The sequence below is a fragment of the Manis javanica genome, chromosome 8 (genome assembly GCF_040802235.1).
Source record: "Manis javanica isolate MJ-LG chromosome 8, MJ_LKY, whole genome shotgun sequence".
NCBI lineage: Eukaryota > Metazoa > Chordata > Mammalia > Pholidota > Manidae > Manis > Manis javanica.
This window is the reverse complement of record NC_133163.1, coordinates 90,778,775-90,805,486: the sequence shown is the minus strand read 5'-3', so window position 1 is coordinate 90,805,486 and position 26,712 is coordinate 90,778,775. Positions and strand designations below refer to the sequence as shown.

Genomic DNA, 26,712 nt, shown 5'->3' with positions numbered 1-26,712 from the left:
TTGAAGTCCATTTTGTCTGACAAAAGTACTGCAACTCCTGCTTTTTTCTCCCTATTAGTTGCATGAAATATCTTTTTCCATCCCTTCACTTTTAGTCTGTGTATGTCTTTGGGTTTGAAGTGGGTCTCTTGTAGGCAGCATATAGATGGGTCTTGTTTTTTATCCATTCAGTGATTCTATATCTTTTGATTGGTGCATTCAGGCCATTTACATTTAGGGTGATTATCGATAGGTATGTACTTGTCATTGCAGGCTTTAGATATGTGGTTATCAAAGGTTCAAGGGTAGCTTCTTTACTATCTAACAGTCTAACTTAATTCACTTAGTATGCTATTTCAAACACAATCTATAGGTTCTTCCTCCCCCCTTCTTTTTCTTCCTCCTCCAGTCTTTGTATATTAATTGTCATATTCTGTACTCTTTGTATATCCCTTGACTGACTTTGTGGGTAGTTGATTTAATTTTGCATTTGCTTAGTAATTAATTGGTATACTTCCTTTACTGTGGTTTTGTTTTCTCTGGTGACAGCTATTTAGACTTAGGAACACTTCCATCTATAGCAGTTGCTCCAAAATACACTATAGAGATGGTTTGTGGTAGTTAAATTCCCTCAACTTTTGCTTATCTGGAAATTGTTTAATCCCCCCTTCAAATTTAAATGATAAGCTTGTGGGGTAGAGTATTCTTGGTTTGAGAACCTTCTGTTTCATTGCATTAAATATATCATGCCACTCCCTTCTGTCCTGTAAGGTTTTAGTTGAGAAGTCTGGTGACAGCCTGATGGGTTTTACTTTGTATGTGATCTTTTTTTCTGTCTCCACCTACTTTTAATAGTCTGTCCTTGTCCTTGATCTTTGCCATTTTAGTTATTATATGTCTTGGTTTTGTCTTCCTTGGGTGCCTCATGTTGGGAGATCTGTGCACTTCTGTGGCCTGAGAGACTATTTCCTTCCCCAGACTGGAGAAGTTTTCAGTAATCATTTCCTCAATGACACCTTCTATCCCTTTTTCTCTCTTCTTCTATAATGCAAATATTGTTCTGTTTGGTTTGGTTGTAGAATCGTCTTATTATGCTCATTCCTAGAAATTCGTTTTTCTCTCCTGGTCTCAGCTTTTTTGTATTCCTGTTCTCTAAATTCTATTCCATTTATCATCTCCTCTATCTATTCTAATCTGCTTTAAAATTTTTCTATTGTATGTTTCATTTCAGATACTGTATTTTTCAAACTTTCTCTTTCTTGAAGTCATCCCTGAAATCTTGAATATCTTTCTATAGTTCAGTGAGCATGTTTATGATTTTTATTTTGAAATATTTTTCAAGAAGACTGGTGATTTCAGTTTCACTGAGCCCCTTCTTGTGTTTGAAGGATTTTTGTTTTCACAAGTTTCTTTTGCTGCTTCATATTTGTAATGAATAATATGAAATAATATGTTTGTGTAGGCATCACCTTCTAGTGCTCTGAAGGTGGAGCTCCACTTTGTGGAGCTGCCCAGGACCTGGAGCAACTGAGGGGGTCACAGATGAGTGGCACTGGTGCCTGCTGAGAGGAAAGAGCTCTTTCCTGCTTCCCAACTGCAGTGCCTGGCCCCACTGCCAGGGCCAATGGGTCAAGCACACAGAGAACAGCCTCTGCGTTATGACCCTGTAGCTGCTGTAGGTGGAGCTGCCCTTTGGCAGGCCTGGCGCAATAGAGGGGCTGCAGATTTGTGAACCAGTGCTGAATGGGAGGAAGAATCGGCAGGCTGTGTATCGCAGTGGGGGGACTCGGAGCTGCATTTACACCCAGGGGAATGGAACGCCTGAAGCTCCTGAAAGTTCCAAACCTGCTGGGCTGAATGTGTCGGGATGATTTTGTACACCTGTCCTTTCTCCTGAGCAGGAAGCTCTGTGTAATCCTTGCCCCTTTAGCAGCCCTCTCACTGTTGTGAAGTCTTTCAAAGTGTGTTTCTGTTGTCCCAGAGAAGCTGGTTGTGGGTACCTGCTCTCCACAAGGAGCTGGAATTTCAGCCTCTCCGAGTGTTCTGCCTGTCTTTGCTTTCCAACCCCACTTACCTCCAGAGCACCAAGTAATGTAGGTTCATGCTCCCAGAGCATATCTCCAGGGCTGGGTGTTCAGCAGTCCTAGGCTTCTTCCCCCTTCCCACTCCATTTCTCTTCCTCCAGATGGTGAGCTGGGGTGGTGGGACGGCATGGGCCCCGCCAGATCGCAGCTTTGCTACTTTACCCTTTTCCGTGCGGTCTTCTCTTTTCCCCACATGTAGGAAGTCTGTCACAGTCTTCTTTCTGGTTGGTCTTCGAGGATTAGTTGTATTTGCTGTATTTTGCTATATTATAAGTGGTTTTGGGAGGAGGTTTCTGTCTTCTCACGCCACCATCTTTAAACCTCTCCAAGGACATTAATAATTTTAAGAAAATTACTAACTACACATCTTAGTTTCTGCCCGCTATGGCTTAAGTTATATTTCTTGAGTAATAATAAGATAGACAACAAGTTATATCAATTACCTGATTAGACAGCCATGGTAAAATTTTATAGAAAACAGATTTAGCAGGGATTGAAGGAATAAACTTACCTGCAATTTCTGACTTTCTCACTATTTTCATATGAGACTCTGTCTGGAACACCCTAAAAGAGAAAATAAAGATTACTGGAAATCTCTAATTTTTAATTAGAAACCTATGGTACTAATTTACACTCTGTTTTGAGACAGGTAAAGATAACACTTTGATTCCAGCCTCCTCTTTGCTGTGTCTACTACTAATATTTCAAATGCCAAAATTAGTTCACCACATTAAATCTGTTATGGTTTTTTTAATGAACTCTAATAGAACCATTATTTTATCCCTCAATAACTTGAAGTATTCATTTTAATCAACAAACATTTATTAAGTACTCAGTATATACCTGGTGCTATAGACTAGAGTCTGACACATAATCTTTGACCTCAAGGAGCTTTCATTGTAAGTAGAGAGCTGTAACAGTGATTACAGATATTATTTCATTGATTTTTGTTATTAACAGCTCACATAAAGTGGCATGGACTCCAGAGGAAGGGATCGCTTGTCACTGAATTAAGAATAAGCTTCTTGCAGAAGTAGCATTTGATACCTGCCTTAAAGAATCTGAACAGTCATTTTCATTCCGCTAATATTAAGTATCACTATTATATAGAAGCTCTTCTTAATTAGAAGTAGAATTTCATTTCTATACAAAAAAGTAACAAACATTTGCTTGCATACTGTGTGCCAAGCATTGTGCTATGTTCATTACATGCATCTTTAATGATTATAACAATTACCATGTTATTTTACAGATGTAGATATTGAGGACAATAAAGGTTAAGTAACTCCCAAAGTCATATAAATGATAAGTGTCAAACCCAAATCTGTTTGACTTCAAAACCTGAGCTTATATACTACGAAGCTGTACTTGAAACAACTTTTCCTCAAATGGTTTACAAAAGAACAACAGAAACCTTTTTATTCAATATGAGCAGGATCAGCAGTTGGTTAATTACTTGAAAAAAAAACTCCTAAAATAAGGAATCATAATAGTCCCATAAACATCTTAAGCATTTTTAAAAATTAAAACACATAAATGGAAAACTGAACAGCTACATGGAACAGAATGAAACTGTATTACTGTCTAACTCCATACACAAACGTAAACTCAAAATGGATTAAAGACCTGAATGTAAGTCATGAAACCATAAAACTCTTAGAAGAAAACAGGCAAAACTCTCTTGAATATAAACATGAACAACGTTTTCATGAACATATCTCCTCAGGCAAGGGAAACAAAAGCAAAAATGAACAAGTGGGACTACATCAAACTAAAAAGCTTCTGTACAGCAAAGGACACCATCAATAGAACAAAAAGATATCCTACAGTATGGGAGAATACATTCATAAATGACATATCTGATAGGGGGTTGACATCCAAATTACATAAAGAGCTCATGTGCCTCAACATGCAAAAAGCCAATAACCCAATTAAAAAATGGGCAGAGGACCTGAACAGACACTTCTCCAAAGAAGAAATTCAGATGGCCAACAAGCACATGAAAAGATGCTCCACATCCCTAATCATCAGAGAAATGCAAATAAAAACCACTATAAGATATTACCTCACACTAGTTAGGATGGCCACTGTCCAAAAGACAAGCAACAACAATTGCTGGCGAGGATGTGGAGAAAGGCGAACCCTCCTACACTGCTGGTGGGAATGTAAATTAGTTCAATCATTGTGGAAAGCAATATGGAGGTTCCTCAAAAAACTAAAAATAGAAATACCATTTCACCCAGGAATTCCACTTCTAGGAATTTGCCCTAAGAAAACAGGATCACAGATTCAAAAAGACATATGCACCCCTATGTTTATCGCAGCACTATTCACAATAGCCAGGAAATGGAAGCAACATAAGTGTCCATCAGTAGAGGAACGGATAAAGAAGACGTGGTACGTATACACAATGGAATATTATTCAGCCATAAGAAGAAAAGAAATCCTACCATTTGCAACAACAGGGATGGAGCTAAAGGGTATACTGCTCGGTGAAATAAACCAGGCAGAGAAAGACAAGTACCAAATGATTTCACTCATTTGTTGAATATAACAACAAAGAAAAAACTGAAGGAACAAAACAGCAGCAGACTCACAGAACCCAAGAATGGACTAGTGGTTACCAAAGGGAAAGGGGTTGGGGTGGGTGGGTGGGAAGGGAAGGATAAGAGGATTAAGGGGTATTATGATTAGCACACATAGTATGGGGGGGGCCATGGGGAAGGAAGTTCAGCACAGAGAGGACAAGTAGTGACTCTATAGAATCTTACTATGCTGATGGACAGTGACTGTAATGGGGTATGTGGTGGGGACTTGATAATAAGGCAGAATGTAGTAACCACAATGTTGCTCATGTGAAACCTGAGCATAAGATTGTGGATCAATGATACCTTAATGAATAAAACAAAAAAAACCCCGAAAAACATATAAATGGAATTTAGTTTGCAAATCTCCTACTGTCAATCTGAGGTCTTTACTTTGGGTGGATCTACTGGTACAATTTCAGTGTATTTATAAAGTGGAAAAATACTTTTGGACACCTTAAAGCAATACAAACACAGAATCCTTCTAAATTTTGTAAGTTATTTCTCTGTATTTTACATTGTTTCTTCCATACTAAATTTGAAAACATTTTTAAAAATAAATTCACCTTTATTAAGTTTTCACTAGTTGTTCAATATAATTTTCATAGTTTACTATCTTTGACTAATTTTCATTGGTTTATGTAATATTAAGTTAAATTATATAATTATGACTTCAAGAAGATAAATGCTTTTCTCGTAAGCCTACCAATCAATTCTCAGGATCTGAAGTTTACGCACATGAAAGAGTGTTCATTGTGCTGTAGACAGTGTGTCTTATGAGGGGAATGAAAAATATAGGTTAATTGTAACAACTCAGTGAGGTGGGAGTTGTTAAGACAGCCTTTAATAATCTTGTTTCTGTATCTAGAATCCTGTGATTCTTTTTTAACTAATCTATTTTTAACAAGGAATAGGTTTTTGAAACACTACTTATACAATAATATTTATTCAAATTGACACCTCCTGTGATACCACACGCTATCTTCTTTCTGCCATGCAATAACATAACACTATGAGACATGTAAGGACTACTATTTCTATCTCCAAAATGGAGGAAATTAATGCTCTGATAAATTAAATGAACTAGGGGCTATTGAGTAGTTAGCCAGAACTTGTTCCAGGTTTTTTTGGTTTTGAAGCTGACATTCCTTTTAATATTTCAAAACCATTTTAGAAAAGTAAGTATAGTGAATAGATTTTTCCCGAAGAAAGGAAAGGGTGGACTAGGTTTAACAGCATTTGGGAAAGACAGAAGCAGTGGAAAAAGAGGTACACTCATTAGGAATCAGACATATGTTATAATTATGGCTTTGTCACTACCTATATATGGCTAAATCATATCATTTCCCTGGTTTTAATCTTACCTAAAAAAATTAAGAGTTTGGAATATATTCTTTAAGGTTCTAATTTTAACATTCTATTATCCAGAACACAAATTTGAGTAGAAAATTCTCAATTTTCTTATATATCTGTCTGTATTATATAGACAGATGAGGAAAAGAATCCTATCCCAGGTACACCTCTTCTTGTCTCAAAAGTTGCTGTTGACGTTTGGGAACATATTTTTTGATAGCCAAACTCATTATGAAACAAGCAAAAGAAACAGAATAAGCCACATAAATAGTATTAATGACACAGAGTATATCTGAAAAACAAATCAGAAATAGAAGCATAATAATACCAATCAGATAAACCTAGAAAAGATAATATAATCTGAAAATACCAACAATGTGAAAAACATAATAGAAGACACCATAATATAGTAATTAAGAATACTTGATGTGAAATATTTCAAAGCCTGAGCTCTACACCTTAATAGGTAAATTACTTAAGCTAACGAGCAAATTACTTAAGCTAAGCCTCTGTTTCCTTATTCATGAAATGAGATACTTTTAAGGATTCAATGAGTAACAGTGAATTTGGCAGCACAGTACCTGTCACATTGTTAATATTAGCTATTAACAATAAGTCAAATTTTGACATATATAAACCCACTTTTGATTATTTGAGACAGGTGATCTTCCTGTGTTAAAATGGTCATTTCATCATAAATTTTGAGTTTACATAGCTGTTTTGAGAAATAATTAAAATAAAGTCACCTTCAAGATCCCACTGTCAGGTCTGCAAAATCTAAGCAGGAAAAAAAACCTCTTAGAAGTTCCTTCTAGGTAAGAGCAAGAATATTTTTTAAATCTAAAAAATAAAATGACATCTGGGAGGAAGAGCCAAGATGGTGGCGTGAGTAGGGTAGAGGAAATCTCCTCCCAAAACTATACAAATTTTTGAGAATACAACAAAGACAACTATTCCTAAAAGAGAGACCAGAGGATACAGTACAACAACTAGGCTACACCTACATCTGTGATAACTCGGCATCTCATGAAGCGGGTAAGATACAGCCACGGCCCGGTGGGACACGAGCGCTCCCCGCACCCCAGCTCCCCAGCAGGAGGAGAGGAGTTGGAGTGGGGAGGGAGTGGAAGTGCAGGACTGCTAAATAACCAGCCCTAGTAATCCTCACCGGGGCCACAGACACACATTGCATGGTGTGCTGGATATTAGAGAAACGGAAAAGTAAAATCTGCAAGCGGGTCCCTGCAGCCGGCTCCCCTGGGACAAAAGAAAAGCAAGTGCTTTTTGAAAGTCTTACAGGGACAGGGACCTCACAGCTGGATGGAATTGTCCCGGCACACTCGGCCCAGCAGGCTGGGAATCCTGAGGAACTCCAGGTGTCCCAGCCCCCTGGGAGGCAACACAGCCCTGAAGACCCTCAAGGTGATAAGCACCCTGCCGTTCATTCCTCCTCAGGTGCAGCCCCCCTACAGTGGCCGAGCAGCCTGGGCACAGCCGCCCCCAGAGCAGCCACCCAGAGTCTCCTCCCAGCGTGCAGCCACCCAGACCACAGCCGGTGAGGAGCTGCCCGGCACAAACAGAGTAGGCCTGAGCAGGGTGTGAAGGGGTGCCGCTCTTGCAGGAGAGCACACCCAGCGCGCCTGCCTCTCTCCACAGGGCTCTGCACTGCCCTGAGGGCTGCTCCCGGTGTGCAGGGAACTGACACAAGCAGCGGAGAAGGGCAAAGCAACCAGCAAGCAGAAAGGGACTTTGTTCTCCCAGCTAACACATGCGCTACCTGCCTACGACTACCTCTATCACCATGAAAAGGCAGAAGAATTTGGCCCAGTCCAGAATCAAGCAGACAACCCCCGAGAGAGGAGGGCCTGGGGAGACAGATACACCCGATCTTCCTGAAAACAAATTCAAAATAAAAGTCATAACCATGCCAATGAACCTGCAGAGAAATATGCAAGAGCTAAAGGATCAAGTTACAAGCGAGAATACAGAAATAAAACAATCTCTGGAAGGACTTAAGAGCACACTGGATGAAGTGCAAGAGACCCTTCATGGAATAGAAATCAGAGAACAAGAATACAGAGAGAGACAAAAGGATCTCCAGGAAAGAAAGAATATTAACAGAACTGTGTGACCAATCCAAATGGAAAAATATTCACATTATAGGGGTACCAGAAGAAGAGAGAGAAACGGGATAGAAAGTGTCTTTGAAGAAATAATTGCTGAAAACTTCCCCAAACTGGGGGAGGAAATAGTCTCTCAGACCATGGAAGCCCACGGATCTCTCAACACAAGGGACCCAAGGAGGACAACAACAAGACATATAATAATTAAAATGGCAAAGATCAAAGACAAGGACAGAGTATTAAAGGCAGCCAGAGAGAGAAAAAAGGTCACCTACAAAGGAAAACCCATCAGGCTATCATCAGACTTCTCAGCAGAAACCTTACAGGCCAGAAGAAAATGGCACAATATTCTTAATGCAATGAAACAGAAGGGCCTTGAACCAAGAATACAATATCCAGCACGATTATCGCTTAAATATGAGGGAGGGATTAAACAATTCCAGACAAGCAAAAGTTGAGGGAATTTGCCTTCCACAAACTACCTCTACAGGATATTTTAAAGAGACTGCTCTCTTTAAATGGAAGCACTCATAAGGCTAAATAGATGTCACCAGAGAAATTAAAATCACACCAAAGAAAGCAGACCAACCAAATACTAATTAAAGGCAAAAAAATAAAATCAACTATTCACAAAAGCAGTCAAAGGAAACACAAAAGAGTACAGAATAAAACACGTAACATATAAAGAATGGAGGAGGAGGATTAAAAGGGAGAAAAATAAAGAACCATCAGACTGTGTTTATAATAGCTTAATAAGTGAGTGAAGTTAGACAGTTAGATAGAAAAGAAGCAACCCATGAACCTTTGGTAACCTCAAATCTAAAGCCTGCAATGGCAATAAGTACCTATCTTTCAATAATCACCCTAAATGTGAATGCACCAATCAAAAGACACAGAGTAATAGAATGGATAAAAAATCAAGACCCTTCTGTATGATGCTTACAAGAGACTCACCTCAAACCCAAAGACATGCACAGACCAAAAGTCAAAGGATGGAAAAAGATATTTCATGCAAACAATACGGAGAGAGAAGCAGGTGTTGCAGTACTGGTATCAGACAAAATAGACTTCAAAACAAAGAAAGTAACAAGAGATAAAGAAGGACATTACATAACGATAAAGGGGTCAGTCCAACAAGAGGATATAACCATTATAAAGACATATGCACCCAATACACGAGCACTGACATATGTGAAAGAAATACTAACAGAATTAAAGGAGGAAATAGAATGCAATGCATTTGTTCTAGGAGACCAACACACTACTCACTCCAAAGGACAGATCCACCAGACAGAAAATAAGGACACAGAGGCACTGAACAGATGGACCTAACAGATATCTACAGAACTCCACACCCAAAAGCAGCAGGATACATATTCTTCTCAAGTGCACATGGAACATTTACCAGAATAGACCACATACTAGGCCGCAAAAAGAGCCTCAGTAAATTCAAAAAGATGGAAATTCTACCAACTAACTTCTCAGACCACAAAGGTATAAAACTAGAAATAAATTGTACAAAGAAAACAAAAAGGCTCACAAACACATGGAGGCTTAACAACATGCTCCTAAATAATCAGTGGATCAATGACAGAATTACAATAGAGATCAAACAACATATTGAGACAAATGACAATAGCATAAAGCCCCAACTTCTATGTGACGCAGTGAAGGCAGTTCTAAGAGGAATCCAGGCCTATTTAAAGAAGGAAGAACAATCCCAAATGAATATTCTAACATCACAATTATTGGAACGGCAAAAAGAAGAACAAATGAGGCCTAAAGTCAGTAGAAGGAGGGACATAATAAAGATCAGAGAAGAAATAAATAAAATTGAGAAGAATACAACAATAGAAAAAATCCATGAAACCAAGAGCTGGTTCTTTGAGAAAATAAACAAAATAGATAAGCCTCTAGCCAGACTTATTAAGAGAAAAAGAGAATCAACACACATACAAAGGACCCCACAGAAATACAAAGAATTATTAGAGGATACTATGAAAATCTATATCCTAACAAGCTGGAAAACCTAGAAGAAATAGACAACTTTCCAGAAAAATACAATCTTCCAAGACTGACCAAGGAAGAAACAGAAAATCTAAACAGACCAATTACCAGTAACGAAATTGAATCGGTAATCAAAAAACTACCCAAGAACAAAGCCCCCAGGCCAGATGGATTTATCTCAGAATTTTATCAGACATACAGAGAAGACATAATACCCATTCTCCTAAAAGTTTTCCAAAAAATAGAAGAGGAGGGAATACTCCCAAACTCATTCTATGAAGCCAGCATCACTCTAATACCAAAATCAGGCAAAGACCCCACCAAAAAAGAAAATTACAGACCAATATCCCTGATGAACATAGATGCAAAAATACTCACCAAAATATAAGCAAACCAAATTCAAAAATACATCAAGAGGATCATACACCATGATCAAGTGGGATTCATCTCAGGCATGCAAGGATGGTACAACATTCGAAAATGCATCAACATCATTCACCACATCAATAAAAAGGACAAAAACCACATGATCATCTCCATAGATGCTGAAAAAGCATTGGACAAAATTAAACATCCATTCATGATAAAAACTCTCAACAAAATGGGTATACACAGCAAGTATCTCAACATAACAACAGCCATATATGACAAACCCACATCCAACATTATACTTAACAGCAAGAAGCTGAAAGCTTTTCCTTTAAGATTGGGAACAAGACAAGGATGTCCACTTCCCCCACTTCTATTCAACATAGTACTGGAGGTCCTAGTCACGGCAATCAGACAATACAAAGAAATAAAAGGCATCCAGATTGGCAAGGAAGAAGTCAAATTGTCCCTGTTTGCAGATGACATGATATTGTACATAAAAAACCCTAAAGAATCCACTCCAAAACTACGAGATCTAATATGTGAATTCAGCAAAGTTGCAAGTTACAAAATTAATACACAGAAATCTGTGGTATTCCTATACACTGACAATGAACTTGCAGAGAAAGAAATCAGGAAAACAATTCCATTCACAATTGCATCAAAAAGAATAAAATACCTAGGAATAACCCTAACTAAGGAAGTGAAAGACCTATGCTCTGAAAACTACAAAACTACAAGACACTCATGAGAGAAATTAAAGAAGACACCAATAAATGGAAACACATCCCGTGCTCATGGATAGGAAGAACTAATATCGTCAAATGGCCATCCTGCCTAAAGCAATCTATAGGTCCAATGCAATTCCTATCAAAATACCTACAGCATTCTTCAACGAAGTAGAGAAAATCATTCTAAAATTCATAGGGAACCACAAAAGCCCTCAAATAGCCAAAGTAATTCTGAGAAGGAAGAATAAAGCTGGGGGAATTATGCTCTCCAACAAGCTTTACTAAAAAGCCACAGTAATCAAGACAATTTGGGGCTGGCACAAGAACAGACCCATAGACCAATGGAACAGACTAGAGAGCTGTGATATAAACCCAAGCATATATGGTCAATTAATATATGATAAAGGAGCCAGGGACATGTAATGGGGAAATGACAGCCTCTTCCACAGCTGGTGTTGGCAAAACTGTACAACTACATGTAAGAGAATGAAACTGGATTGTTGTTTAATCCCATACACAAAAGTAAACTCAAAATGGATTAAAGACTTGAATGTAAGTTATGAAACTTTAAAACTCTTAGAAGACAACATAGGTAAAAATCTCCTGAATACAAGCATGAGCAACTTCTTCCTGAAAGCATCTCCTCGAGCAAAGGAAACAAAAGCAAAAATGAACTCATGGGACTACATCAAACTAAAAAGTTTCTCTACGGCAAAGGACACCATCAACAAAACAAAAAGGCATCCTACAGTATGGGAGAATATATTTGTAAATGACATATCCAACAAGGGGTTAACATCCAAAATATATAAAGAACTTACACGCCTCAACACTCAAAAAGCAAATAACCTGATTAACAAATGGGCAGAGGATATGAAGAGACAGTTTTCCAAAGAAGAAATTCAGATGGCCAACAGATACATGAAAAGATGCTCCACATTGCTAATCATCAGGGAAATGCAAATTAAAACCACAATGAGATATCACCTCACACCAGTAAGGATGGCCAGCATCAAAAAGACTAAGAACAACAAATGCTGGCCAAGATGCAGAGAAAGGGGAACCCTGCTACACTGCTGGTGGGAATGTAAGCTAGTTCAACCATTGTGGAAAGCAATATGGAGGCTCCTCAAAAAACTAAAAATAGAAATACCAGTTGACCCGGGAATCTCACTCCTTGGAATTTACCCAAAGAATACAACTTCTCAGATTCAAAAAGACATATGCACCCCTATGTTTATCGCAGCACTTTTTACAATAGTCAAGAAATAGAAGCAACCTAAGTGACCATCAGTAGATGAATGGATAAAGAAGGTGTGGTACGTATACACAACGGAATACTATTCAGCCATAAGAAAGAAACAGATTCTACCATTTGCAACAACATGGATGGAGCTTGAGGACATTATGCTCAGTGAAATAAGCCAGGCAGAGAAAGACAAATGCCAAATGATTTCCCTCATTTGCGGAGTGTAACACCGAAGCAAAACTGAAGGAACAAAATAGCAGCAGACTCAGAGACTCCAAGAAGGAACTACTGGTTACCAAAGGGGAGGGGAGTGGGAGGGCGGATCGGGTGGGAGGGAGAAGGGGATTGAGGGGTATTATGTTTAGTACACATGGTGTGGGGGATCACGGGGAGAACAGTGTAGCACAGAGAAGGGACATAGTGGATCTGTGGCATCTTGCTGCACTGATGAACAGTGACTGCACTGGGGTGTGTGTGGGGACTTGATAATATGGGTAAATGTAGTAACCACATTGTTTTTTCATGCCAAACCTTCATAAGAGTGTGTATCAATAATACCTTAATAAAAAAATTTTTTTTAATTCTTAAGAAATTGGGTAACATGCTACCATTTATGCACAAAAGAAAAAAGAATGGATATTTGTGTTGACTTATGTATGTAAAAATTTTTTTCTAAAAGAGTAAGATCTATTTTAGGGGACAAAAGCTGAAGAAATGGGACACAGGAGTGGAAAGGAGGCCAGGCACTTTTGTATTTTGTAGGTCACTTCTAACAAACTTACATAAAAGTGTTTCAGAGAATAGAAAATAAGATACTTTCTAGTTGATTCTGTTAGACTTATAAAACCCAGAGGAAAACTAAACAAGAAAAGCATACAAATAAATTTATGAGCCAATCTTACATAGACATATTAGTGCAAAAATCCCAAAATATTAGCAAATTGAATCTAGCAATATTTTAAAAGGATATTTTATGACTAAATTAGATTTATCCCAAGAATACAGAAGAAATTCAATATCCAAAAAGTCATTTTATTATGTTAAAGATTAAAACAGGGAAAACTCTATAGCTATTTTAATAAGTGCTCTAAAAGCATTTAATAAAATCCAATATCCATTCTTAATTAAAAACAAAAAAAAATCTGCAACAAAAACGTTAAATTTACATAAGATATAAAATAGGTGTACTGATTTTAACAAATGTAAATAGGCTGAGCTACCTTATTAAAGAGTGGCTATTGACTAAATTAAACAATTTAAAAACTCAACATACTACAAGAAGATATGTCAAAGAAATAATCAATCCTCCCATGTTTTCTTCCGTCTGCTACCTCTATAGCTTTTCTTCTTCCTTCCTAATTACAACCCTTAGATAGAATTCGTGCCTCATATCGAATTTACCGAGTATCATAATTCCTCCAAGTGGTAAAGATACCTCAAGACAAATGCTGGGCATAGAAGCCACAGGGCATAAATCTGCAAAGAAGTAAAAAGCTAACCTTTTCAAACAATATGGCTTCTCTCTCACTTACCAACTTTACATCTCCCTGTATGGCCCCGGAAGATGACTGGTTAGCCAGAGACGGGTAAGATTCCTCAAGGGAGGAACAACCTAAGACAGGCACAGTCGCAGGGGGGCCATCAGGTGAGAAACTGGGGATCAACAGTGGTGAGGCTTAGAACCTCACCCCCCTCTGTTTTGAGAGAAATCTTCTGCATCCGTGGATGTTTTAATGCCCTTGTCTAGCTTGGATTAACACATAGTCTACAGGCACACACCTGATCATCTACAATTGCTCTCTTACAACACTAAACTATGTTTTCTACCTTTATCTTGCATCTACCTACCACTTCAGCATTTTATTAAAAATAAAAATAATAATAATAATAAAGGGAGAAATGTGGGATCTACATATAAATCAAGTATAAAAATCAAACGAATATTCATATTTGACCTGATTGTTTATAGTTCATAATGCGTGATCAAAACCGAAAGTTTCTGTGATGACTGCTCTTGTACTGTTCACCATGTAAGAACTTATTCACTATGTAAGAATTTGTTCACCATGTAAGAACTTGTTCGTTATGCTTCAGAAGATTGGAGACTGACAAGAATTAGGCTTGAGAAGGATTAATGATTGTGCATTGAGCACTGACTCCCCTATACAGATTTTTTTTATTGTTGTTAACAACCATTTGATCAATAAATATGAGAGATGCCCTCTCAGAAAAAAAAAAGAAATATAATTTAGACAGTAAATTTCACCCCTTTTAGTTCTGCCAGTGTTGACAAACAGTAATGTAACCACCACCACACTCAGGATAACGAAATAAAGCCATCACACCGAGCAATTCCTCCATTAAAAAAAAAAACAAAAAAAACTCAACATATAATTTTTAAGGTAAAAATTGAAAATTTTCAGTTAGGAAATTACCTATGGACAAACATCGGAAAGGTAAAATCAATTATAAAGTTACCAAACACATTAAGTTTCAAAGCAAAAAAATTTAATAACTAAACAGTGTTGTTATCATATAATAAAAAGAAGGCTAATAATGAAAACTAATAAGAATAAAAAATCCACATTACATTGAGGAAAAAAGAAACACCAGAGGAACAAGATTAAAGAAATTCAAAGAGAAAACTGTCAAATATATTAAGATGCCTCAAAATCCAAATTTTAGATTGCCACATATTAGGCAATCAAAGAATAAGTTGTAAGGCAGTATTAATAGTGCATATTTAGCAACCATATGGAGAAGCCTAACCAAAAGGGTAAAATAATCCTTTCCTCCATTTTTTTTGTAAATTTGCCTTAATTATGGTTGTTCTTGCTGTCTCTTTTTTACCTACATAGTATCCGTGATATAAGAAAGCTTTCAGAGGTATAATCTTCTGCAAAAATTACTTATAAATTGAGAAAGAAGAATGACTTTGTAAAATTTTATGAAAAAAAAATTTAAAGGGCTTAATCACACAAAAACTTTAAAATATTTTCTCCAATATTGCCAAGGTTAAACTTGGAAACAAAAATGAAACATTTGAAAATGAAGAAAAAAAAAAAAGAAAATATACAAAAAACGGTAATAGCAAAGAAAATGAAATATAAGTAACTAAGAGATAACATTATAATCAACCAAGTCAGCTAAAAATATATGCTAAAACCTAATGCTTACAATATATTGGGGGAAAAAATGTGCATTACTAGTGGTACTAAAACCCATAACAAAAACGTAATAATGGCTACTTATATGAATAACAACTGCTTCTTTAAACCTGACAGTTTTACTTTGGGGAATATAATCCCAAGGAAGTAACTTAAAAGAAAAGGCAATTTACACAGGAATATCTAACACAGCACAAAGATCAATCAAATGCCCAACAGAAAATTAAAAATGGTTACTGTTACATGAACATGAATATAGCTAAAGAAAACATGAAAGAAAAGTTAGTTTGAAACAGGAGAAAATGAGTTATTAGCTCAAACCTTGGCCACACCTATTAAAACAAGTGTACAGACTGAAGCATTCAAGGCTTGCAACAGGTATGTATGTGTCTACTGTGGAGATAGATTCATTAGGTTTCACAGCCTGGTGCCATCAAATATTCTGAATCATTCAAATAATGAATAGTTCAGATTCCATGATCAGCAAGGCATTTTAATTTATAATTTAATTTCTTAGGTAGAATACCTATAAGGAATATACCAATCTATTCAAACAAGTATTCTCTTTCATTTTATTTGTTTCTCATGATACATTTAGTAGTAGCATTCTATTTATATACAAATCTCTATAGTGAATCGGTTTAGTGAAGCCCATCTCTAAGAGATTGACCCATTTTTGGCAGACAAAAACACTATGGAGGTTGCAAAGCCCAGGAAGGGCAAGACCCGAGAAAGTGGCAACTTCACCAAGAAAAATACCACCAATAAAATTCTACTAACAGGTAATAGCAAGTCTTCCCTGGTTATACCAGATCTTATTATGTACTTATTTTCCCCAAAACCAACACATATGACATTTTGACAACATGTGTTTATCCAGGAAGACATTAACTAGTTTATGGATAAAAGATGAATAGAAAAAGTTATAAAACAATTAAAATTACTATCAATCAACAACAAAAAATTTTGCATTTCGGATGCCATCTTTTTGGAACTATTCAGTACCCTAAAGATGTCACACATTGTCTACTACAAAGTAGGAACACTCTTCTTCACTCCTTACCAACATCTACTTAACTACTTACTCCCCTAAGGAAAGGAAGAAAACAGGTTCCCAACTGAAATCTTACTTTAATGCGAAATCATGTTGTATATGGCAATTGCAAAATTGGAGTTCTTTAAACTGTCTGATTGTAAAGGTTCGTTAAGGTAAGAATTAGGGGGACAAAGAGGAACAAATCAGAAATTGGAAACAATGCAGATCAAAGTCCAGGACTTTCCTAGGAAGATTTCTGGACACGGGACAGTCAGGCCTTATCCTAAAATGTTTAAATTTAGTGTTAAATTTATCTAGGAGATCACCTCACAGAAGTCCAAGTTGAAGCTGTCTGAGGTATACAAAAAAATAAAATTTGAAAAAGCTGATATGAAGTAGACAGTCTGTGTTTATAGCTAAAAAGAGCCTTTATAGAAAAAGAGCTGCCCTGGAATATTACATCTCTGCCCCCTCCACAGGAATGTCTTGCAAATAGCTGGTTCAAGAAAACCTAATCCATTCAATGAGTAAAAAAAAAAGAATCTAGAAAGACAACCTAAAATTAAAACAACAGCATAACATAATTTATTCACATAAGAAAAGCACTCGGCAAAAAAAATGATGTCCCACAGCAGAGGGATTTAAAAAGTTTGCTATGGACCTAAAGAGTGTAACAAAGGAACAGAAATGGAAGCAGAAATACAAGAACTCAAAGAAGAGGTGGTGAGACAAGAAATGAAACACAAATAGAGAAAACGCAAAAAAGAAACAGAAGAAAAAATATTAGCACAGAATTAAGGCAAAACTGAAAGGGGCATAAGGGTGAATAAGCACTCTGAAAAATATAGTAAAGAACAGAGAAAATTCTTTAAATGGACAAAGCAAAATAAAATAAAAGGAATTAAAAGAGAAAATAATATAGAGAAAAAGCAAGAATATAAACATAATTTGTTTATAAATAATAGAGTCCCTAAAGAAATCTAAGATAATGGAATAGAAAAGAATATTTAAATGTTAACTCAAGATTCAAGACCCAAAGCAGTCAAAATGGAGATGTATCTTAGTAAAGTGAGTAAACTTTAGACAAAGGAAAAAAAAAAATCTGTTAGGCAGCCTGTTAAAAAAACATCCAATCATTTATGAGGAGGAAAAAATCATGCACTCCTCAGGACTTCATAGAAACATTCAATGCCAGAAGACAACAGAGAACCACATTAACAAGTTCCTTAAGGAAAGAAAATGTGAATTGAAAAAGAATCTTCTTCTTCAAGTATAAAGTCTATTAGCTAACAGTCTGAGCACCCAAGAATCCAGGAAATATTGTTTCAATGAGTTCTTCTTTGGGAAAAAATAAGAAAACAAACTAAAGTCAATGATAAGAATTAGGGCAACTACAGCAAAGGAATGTGAACATTTAAATACATATAATAAAATGAAGACAAACAAATGTGACAGATGTCCTAATATCAAATGCCAGGGTTGAGGGTAGGAGGAGGAAGAGAGATAGAAAGGCTATAACTAAAAAAAGGGGCAAACTAGCAGAAAGAGAAATCAGGAAAACAATTCCATTCACAATTGCATAAAAAAGAATAAAATACCTATGAGTAAAACAACCAAAGAAGTGAAAGACCTATACCCTGAAAACTACAAGACACTCTTAAGAGAAACTAAAGAGGACACTAACAAATAGAAACTCATCCCATGCTCTTGGCTAGAAGAATTAATTTTGTCAAAATGGCCATCCTGCCTAAAGCAATCTACAGATTCAGTGTAATCCCTATCAAAATACCAACAGTATTCCAATGCAATCCATATCAAAATAACAACAGCATTCTTCAATGAACTGGAACAAACAGTTTAAAAATCCATATGGAACCACCAAAGACCCCAAATAGCCAAAGCAATCCTAAGAAAGAAGAATAAAGCAGGGGAAATCTCACTTCCCAACTTCAAGCTCTACTAAAAAGCCAGAGTAATCAAGACAATTTGGTACTGGCACAAGAACAGACCCACAGACCAGTGGAACAGAATAGAGAGTCCAGATATTAATACAAACATATATGGTCAATTAATATACGATAAAGGAGCCATGGACATACAATGGGGAAATGACAGTCTCTTCAACAGATGGTGCTGGCAAAACTGGACAGCTACATGTAGGAGAATGAAACTGGATCATTGTCTAACCGCATACACAAAAGTAAACTCAAAATGGATCAAAGACCTGAATATAAGTCATGAAACCATAAAACTCTTAGAGAAAAACATAGGCAAAAATCTCTTGGACATAAACATAAGCAACTTCTTCATGAACATATCTCCCCGGGCAAGGGAAATAAAAGCAAAAATGAACAAGTGGGATTATATCAAGCTGAAAAGCTTCTGTACAGCAAAGGACACCACCAATAGAACAAAAAGGCATCCTACAGTATGGGAGAATATATTCATAAATGACAGATCTGATAAAGGGTTGATATCCAAAATATATAAAGAGCTCACCCACCTCAACAAACAAAAAGCAAATAATCCAATTAAAAAATGGGCAGAGGATCTGAACAGACACTTCTCCAAAGAAGAAATTCAGATGGCCAACAGACACATGAAAAGATGCTCCACATCGCTAGTCATCAGAGAAATATAAATTAAAACCACAGTGAGATATAACCTCACACGAGTAAGGATCGCCACCATCCAAAAGACAACAAATGTTGATGAGGACGTGGAGAAAGGGGAACCCTCCTATACTGCTGGTGGGAATGTAAACTAGTTCAATCATTGTGGAAAGCAGTATGGAGGTTCCTCAAAAAGCTCAAAATAGAAATACCATTTCGCCCAGGAATTCCACTCCTAGGAATTTACCCTGAGAATGCAGCAGTCCAGTTTGAAAAAGACAGATGCACCCCAATGTTTATCGCAGCACTATTTACAATAGCCAAGAAATGGAAGCAACCTAAGTGTCCATCAGTAGATGAATGGATATAGAAGATATGGTACATATACACAATGGAATATTATTCAGCCATAAGAAGAAAACAAATCCTACCATTTGCAACAACATGGATGGAGCTAGAGGGTATTATGCTCAGTGAAATAAGCCAGGTGGAGAAAGACAAGTATCAAATGATTTCACTCATCTGTGGAGTATAAGAACAGAAAAAAACTGAAGGAACAAAACAGCAGCAGATTCACAGAACCCAAGAATGGACTAACAGTTACCAAAAGGAAAGGGGAGGGTGTGTGGGAAGGGAGGGATAAGGGGGGAAAAGGGGCATTCCTATTAGCAGACATAATGTAGGGGGGTCACGGGGAGGGCTGTACAACACAGAGAAGACAAGTAGTGATTCTATAGCATGTTACTACGCTGATGGACAGTGACTGTAAGGGTTGGGGGTGGGGGACTTGTTGATGGTGGGAGTCCAGTAAACATAATGTTCCTCATGTAATTGCAGATTAATGATACCAAAAAAAAAGTATTTAAAAGAAAAAGAAGGGGGTGCCACTAAATTGGGTATTGATCCATGGTGGCTACGATGAGACTTGTTGGTCACTAAATATTAGTCAAACAAATGCTGGATATTAGGACACACTATTAGAGTCACTGCCTCAGGGTTCCAAGCTGCCATCAGAGAGAAGAAAACAGGCACACGCTGGAGAGACATCTATTATAAATTCTTTTCCCCTTGGGGCGGGGGTGCTGGGTGGTGGTGGGCAGAAGGGGCTGGTTTTAAAACAATAAAGTCAATTCGGTATGGTCAAAAAAAAAAAAAGAAGGTGGGGCAGAGGAGGAATGAGGGGGGAGGGGGGAATATTATGAAAGGTACAAGTATGCTAGTTATGTCATTTATTTTAACTGCCAAAGGACATATAACAATAGTTCTAATTGAAATTTAAGCATATTTAATAGTATGAAGATATATTATTGATTAAAATTGGGTTGGGAAAAGGAAATGGACTAATATTATCATTGCTCATATACAGTCAAACAATACATAGAGGTATACCAGGCATGTCAAAACAAAAATATATCAGAGACAGAAATCTTAGTATTTCTGTCTAGGTAGAATCAGGGTCAAAAAGCAGTAACAAAGCAAAGATGAGTATTTCATACAAGGTACAATTCTGAATGAAGATACAGTGATGACAATGCACCAATGAACATTGAATCAACATTCATAAACAACTATTGGAAATATAAAGAGTGAGATGTACCATCAAGAAGAGACTAATTTACCTCTCATAATTCATGACAGATTAAAGTGACTAAAACTAGATGATTATACAACTCCCAAATAACAGAAGGTATAAGGTGTATATAATTGATATATATATATATCAAACTTTACACTCTAAAATATAAACTATATCTTTTTTTCAAGTACATATGAATCATTCACAAAAATTGACCATATACAAGATCACAAAGAAAATTTCAATAGAAATCAAAACACAGATTAACCTTCTCTGACTATATTAAAATTAATGACAACAAAATGTCCTTACCATCTAGTTATTTTTAAATTCTCTATTAAACAACTTTTGAGTCAATAAGGCAATACAAATATTCTGTTTAACATCAAGAGAATAATCATGAAAACACTACTTATAAAAACTACATTAAATTAATAAATTAATTTAGGAACAAGTAACATCTTTATGACGTTGAATCTTTTTTAATCAGGAATTTTTAATGTCTTCATTTGTACAATTCCTTAGTATCCTTCAGCAATGCTTTATTCTTTTTCTTTAAAGCAATGCTTTATTCTTTAAATGTATTTGTTGTTAAATTTACAGCAACAAATTATAACATAATGGGAAAAAAGACATTTATCTTCTATCTGGTTATTACATATATAGGAAATTGATTTCCACCTATTAATTTTGTGTTCTGCTACTTACTACCTGGAGAGGTACTTCAATTGATATTGTTAGATTTTCCTCATATACAGTCATTTAATCTGCAAAAGGTTATATATATATAATATATATTACCCCTATCTTTTCCAATTTTTATAACTTCAATTTCTCTAGGGTGTTTAGCTTTGTTGGTTAACAATTCCAATACAATATTAAATAACAGTGGTAAGACACAGTTGTTTTTTTGTTCCTGACTTTAGAGGATGCTTTCAATGTTTCACTTTCAAGCATAATGCTGAATAACAACTTTTTACATATCTAAATCAAACAGATTTATCCAAGTCAGATAGTATCAACATATCTGGTTTGACAAAAAAGCATTACCTGTAACATTTTACTTTTTTCTCCTTTTAGAACTTACTTTATAGTATCTGCAAAGCTGACTCGTCGAGAGCTTTTCCTATTTCTCAAAACATTGGATTCCTGAGGGCAGAGAATATATGGTGTGATTCTTAACGAAACCACTGTGAATTAGGTCTCCAAAGTACTACAGAGACCACATCTTATTCTGAATTAATTTGATATCATTATTAATTTGATAGTTATTATTTTGATTCTCCAAAATATCCCAATGTAGAAGCACTTAACAAACATGAATATGATTTTCAGTGTGAGTGATAATAAACATACTGACACAAAGAACATATATTTAAGGAAAGTGGTTACTGTCACTTACCTTTTCTTTCTCCTTTTAAATGAATGGTTATTTTGCTATCAAGAAGAAGGCACAGAGCAAGGATATGGGGGCTGTTATAGTAACCTTATTATACTATTTTGGGGATTCAAATATTTTTTTAATTGTGGCAAAATACATATGACAGAGTTTATCTTCTTAACCACTTTTTAATTTAAATATTAACTTCTTTGTGATAAGAACACTTAACAAGAGATCTCCCTCTTAACAGATTTTTAAGTGTACAACACTGTTAACTATATATAGGCACAATGTTGTACAGCAGATCTCTAGAACTTACTCATCTTACATAACTGAAACTTCATACCTGTTGATTTGCATCTCCCCATTCTGTCCTCTCAGTTCCTCACAACCACTGTTCTGCTCTGCTTCTTTGAATTTGACTATTTTGATACCGCACATAAATGGAATCATTCAGTATTTGTCACTCTGTGATTAGATTAATTCACTTAGCATTATGTACTCAGCATCTTAACCATTTTTAAGTGTATAGTTCAGTAGTGTTAAGTACCTCTACATAACAGCTCCAGAACTCTTTCCATCTTACAAAACTGAAACTCTATATTCATTGAACAACTCTCCTTCCCCAGACAACCTTCAGGCAACCACCACTCTACTTCGTCTCTGAATTTGACTATTCTAGTCACTTCATAAGTAGGATCATAAAGTATTTGTTTTTTGTTACTGTTTTATTTCACTTAGTATAATGTCCTCATGGTTCATGTATGTTGTAGTATGTGTCAGAATTCCCTTCTTTTTTTAAGGCTGAATAATATTACCATTATTGATTACCACATTGATACCACATTTATTGTTTATGCATTCATCTGTCAGTAGATACTGAGTTGTTTCCACATTTTATTTACTGTGAATTCCTGCCCTCAGGGAGTTCTCAATTTAGAATGGACATTAATAAACAATTATAATAGAAAGTGTTAAGGGATGATTTTCTTAGAGAAGTGACACAAAACTGAGTCTTGAAGGACAAATAGGAATTGCCAAATAAAGAGGGCTACAAATTTATCATAAAGCAAGTATGATAAAATATTAATTAAACAATCTAGGTGATGACTACATGAGCATTCACATTCTTTCTACTTTTCAGTTTATTTGAAAAAAATTTTTAATAAACTGTTAGAAGAAAAAAGAACGAGGAACTAGATATCTGAAGAGAGGGAACATCATATGTAAATTCTTTAAGGCTTGACGGTTCGTATCGTATTTGGCCCCTATAACAGGCCCCATATCCTTGCTTTGTGCTTTCTTCATGATAGCAAAATAACCAACATCTGAAGAGAGGGAACATCATCTGTAAATTCTCTATGGCTTGACAGTTCATATCATATTTGGCCCCTATAACAGGCTCCATAACCTTGCTCTGTGCTTTCTTCTTGATGGCAAAATAACCATTCATTTAAAAGAAGAAAGAAAAGGTAAGTGACAGTAATCACCTTCCTTAAATATATGTTCTTTGTGTCGAATTGCTAGTATGCAATTCTGAATGATAAGAAACATATGAGAGAATAGAAAGACAGAAGACTCGAAGAATAAATAGGGGTTAAAAATCAGGAGTGCCTCCTTACTCATGTATTTGTATTTTAATTTGAAGGCCATGGGATGCTTACTTATGCACATTCTACAGAGAATCATTTATGATGTTCTCTCTTCATATGCTAATAAAGTACCTGACTATTAAAAATATCACTGAAAATAGTCATCTATAAAGCATCTGTACTAGAGACTTACCTGAACTGTTTCATTTACACCTCTGAGGTCCTGAAGAGGACTCCTTGGGGGTTTCAAAATCTAGAAGAGTTAGAATTATTCAAGAAAATCTGGCATATATCTATTAATAATCAGTTCAAGTTATACCATGAATAGAAAGGTAGAGATGCTAGAATTCCTGTAAAAAACTCTAAAAAACTTTTCAAATTCATACTGCTTAATACTATTATTTTACAGCTGGTTTAAACATTTGCCATCTATTCTCTTCTCCCTGCCTACCTTCCCAAATTATTTTGCCTACTCTCATTCCGTGTGGTCTGGGTGAAGTTCCACCACAACTCTAGGGTACAACATGTAGCGTTGGTCTAGAATATGCACATGATATTGTCTCATTAATAGGGATTGGTTCAGGAATGAGAACTTGACCCTTTCAAGATAATAGAGCCAACAGTCTTTTGCTTTTTTATCTTTAGGAAACAGACACTATTTTTCATATACAGCTTGAACCTGGAAGTTGGGGAAGCTAGATGTACTGTAATAATCATGGGGAAAGAACCTGTCTGACAATGGAGATTACCTAGAGGAAGCAGTCAGAGTAAAAAAGAAAAGTGAAAGGAAATCCTAGTATTGGCGATAATTTTGAAACCCCTGCTCAGTTAAGTTATGCCTAAAGTCACTCCTATCTTTGGATTTTTCACTTAAAAAATCCAAAAATTTTGTGCTCAAATGTTTCAGTTGGATTTTTTTGTCTTGCTGTATTATTTAAACACATTTTAAAACTTCATTGAAGTATAATTCACACAGCATACAATTTATATTACCATCAAATTAATAAAACATGAATTTTAGTATATTTATAGAATTGTGTTACCAGGGTAAATATTTGAGTCATTACCCAGAGGAGTCAGTGGGGGTGGGTGGTGATGCCACAGTCAAAATTACTGTGGTAGATAGTCATCATTCAATAATAGACAACAATTATTAACTTAAATAAGTGTTTCTTACTGAGGAATGTCGTCTTCTAACAGGTCTTTCTGTATTGTCACTGAAAGAGAAAAAAATATATACAAACTGGTAAAAACTCAGTTTTCAAAAGCTATCACATAGCATCCCTTACATGCTTTTAAATTGGCTGTCCCTTTCACTTGACCCTTGGCATCACTTTCACTTTGCAAATTTTGTATTACAAGGCTTTAAGTTTATTATATAGGAAGTCAGTGTTTTAAAATACATATTGTATACTAGAAGACTATCTCTTGAAAAACAGTCAGTATAACATAATTTATCATATTTTACAGAGATACAATTATAATATAAATGGGTTTTAAATCAAGAGACTCTAGTTCTGGTTTTACTACTGTTTGATGTTTAGGCCAGGTTTTGAAAATTCAAATACTTACTTAGGCCAAACAGATAATTTAGTAGGTGCAAGAAAAATAGGAGGTGTTGAAACTACAAAGAGTTTCCTGCTGGGTCTAATGGTCACACCCATTATTCCACTCAGTAATCTTTGCCAAGCAAGAACATAAGCGCAGTGTTGCCACATTTGATTTCTGAAGAGAAACTGAAAATCTAATTGTTCTATGAAATCCTGAGATTTTGAAATTTTGGCAACTAATTCAGAAATTTAGAAACAACACTGTTTAGGAAAAAAGTTACATCCATAGGCTGTAAACAGGCCACGAGTTTGTGATCACTTCATTTCCTTGGGCCTCCATTTTCTTATCTTTAAATTGAAGAGATGGGAGGTGGTCCCTAAAGTCCCTCTCAGTTTTGACTCTATATGTGTTTATACAAAGATATGGCAAGGAGAGCTATGACTCTGTAACGTTTACTTTTTTTCTCTGGGACAGAATAGAAAAACATTTCAGAAGTTATCAATAGGTTTCACTAGTTGCAACAGTAACTTTCTCCGATAAAGAGTTTAACATATTTAGCTTGCATTGCATGAACTTACTTTTCTTCATTTGCCTCTGAAGACATCCTATCCATTTTCAAAGAAAAACTTTTTCTGTAACAAATACATAGTATTAGAAAAGGTGAGAAAAAAGGAAGAGAAATGATAATCTATGAAGAGATTAAGGGCAGTTATTATTTCAGGATTACTTTCTGGGCAAGACCAAAATAAGAAAAGGGAGGAAAAGCCACACTATGGGGCTATGAAACACAACAAATTTTGAGGAGTTTATACTCTTATAATTAACACTCTTGGAAAATTCTCATATTCAAGATCAAATCAGTAGTACAGCATGGAGAATATAGTCAATGATTCTGTAATTTCTTACTATGTTGACAGACAGTAACTGTACTAGCAGGGGTAAGGATTTAATAATATGGGTAAACTGGTGAACCATTGTGCTGTATACTTGAAACCAATATAAGATTGTATATCAATACTTCAAGATAAAATCAGTCACTGGGATATGGATTTTAATGATTTGAATAAAAATTTGCTCTAGTTTTTTAGTTTTTGGATTACATAATAATTCAATCCTAAAGTGAAGTCAGTTACATATCAAAATACAGAGGCTTTGCATAATATGCATATTTATCTTATGAAAATTTAACTATAAGTACTCAGCAAAAAAAATTTAAGACATGAAAGTAACCTTTTAAGTACTACAGCTGATTATGCTTACATATCCATTCAATGAGTATTTGTCTTGGAAAGGGTATGAAACAAGTGGCATAACCTG

The 26,712-nt window shown here is 35.8% G+C and overlaps 1 protein-coding gene across 4 annotated transcripts in view; it reads right to left on the bottom strand.

The window, feature by feature from the left end:
- The window catches only part of KNL1 (kinetochore scaffold 1), a 113,147-nt gene that overhangs the window by 63,056 nt on the left and 23,379 nt on the right, over window positions 1-26,712 (bottom strand). For all 4 annotated transcript variants that reach the window (XM_037018982.2, XM_073211645.1, XM_037018984.2 and 1 more), the window contains exons 2-6: window positions 25,974-26,027; window positions 25,022-25,061; window positions 24,038-24,097; window positions 21,959-22,020; window positions 2,575-2,627 (exon numbers count right to left, since the gene is read on the bottom strand). In XM_037018982.2, coding sequence (XP_036874877.2) covers window positions 2,575-2,627; window positions 21,959-22,020; window positions 24,038-24,097; window positions 25,022-25,061; window positions 25,974-26,008 — 250 coding nt within the window. In that variant the 5' untranslated portion in view covers window positions 26,009-26,027. The remainder of the gene's footprint in view (window positions 1-2,574; window positions 2,628-21,958; window positions 22,021-24,037; window positions 24,098-25,021; window positions 25,062-25,973; window positions 26,028-26,712) is intronic.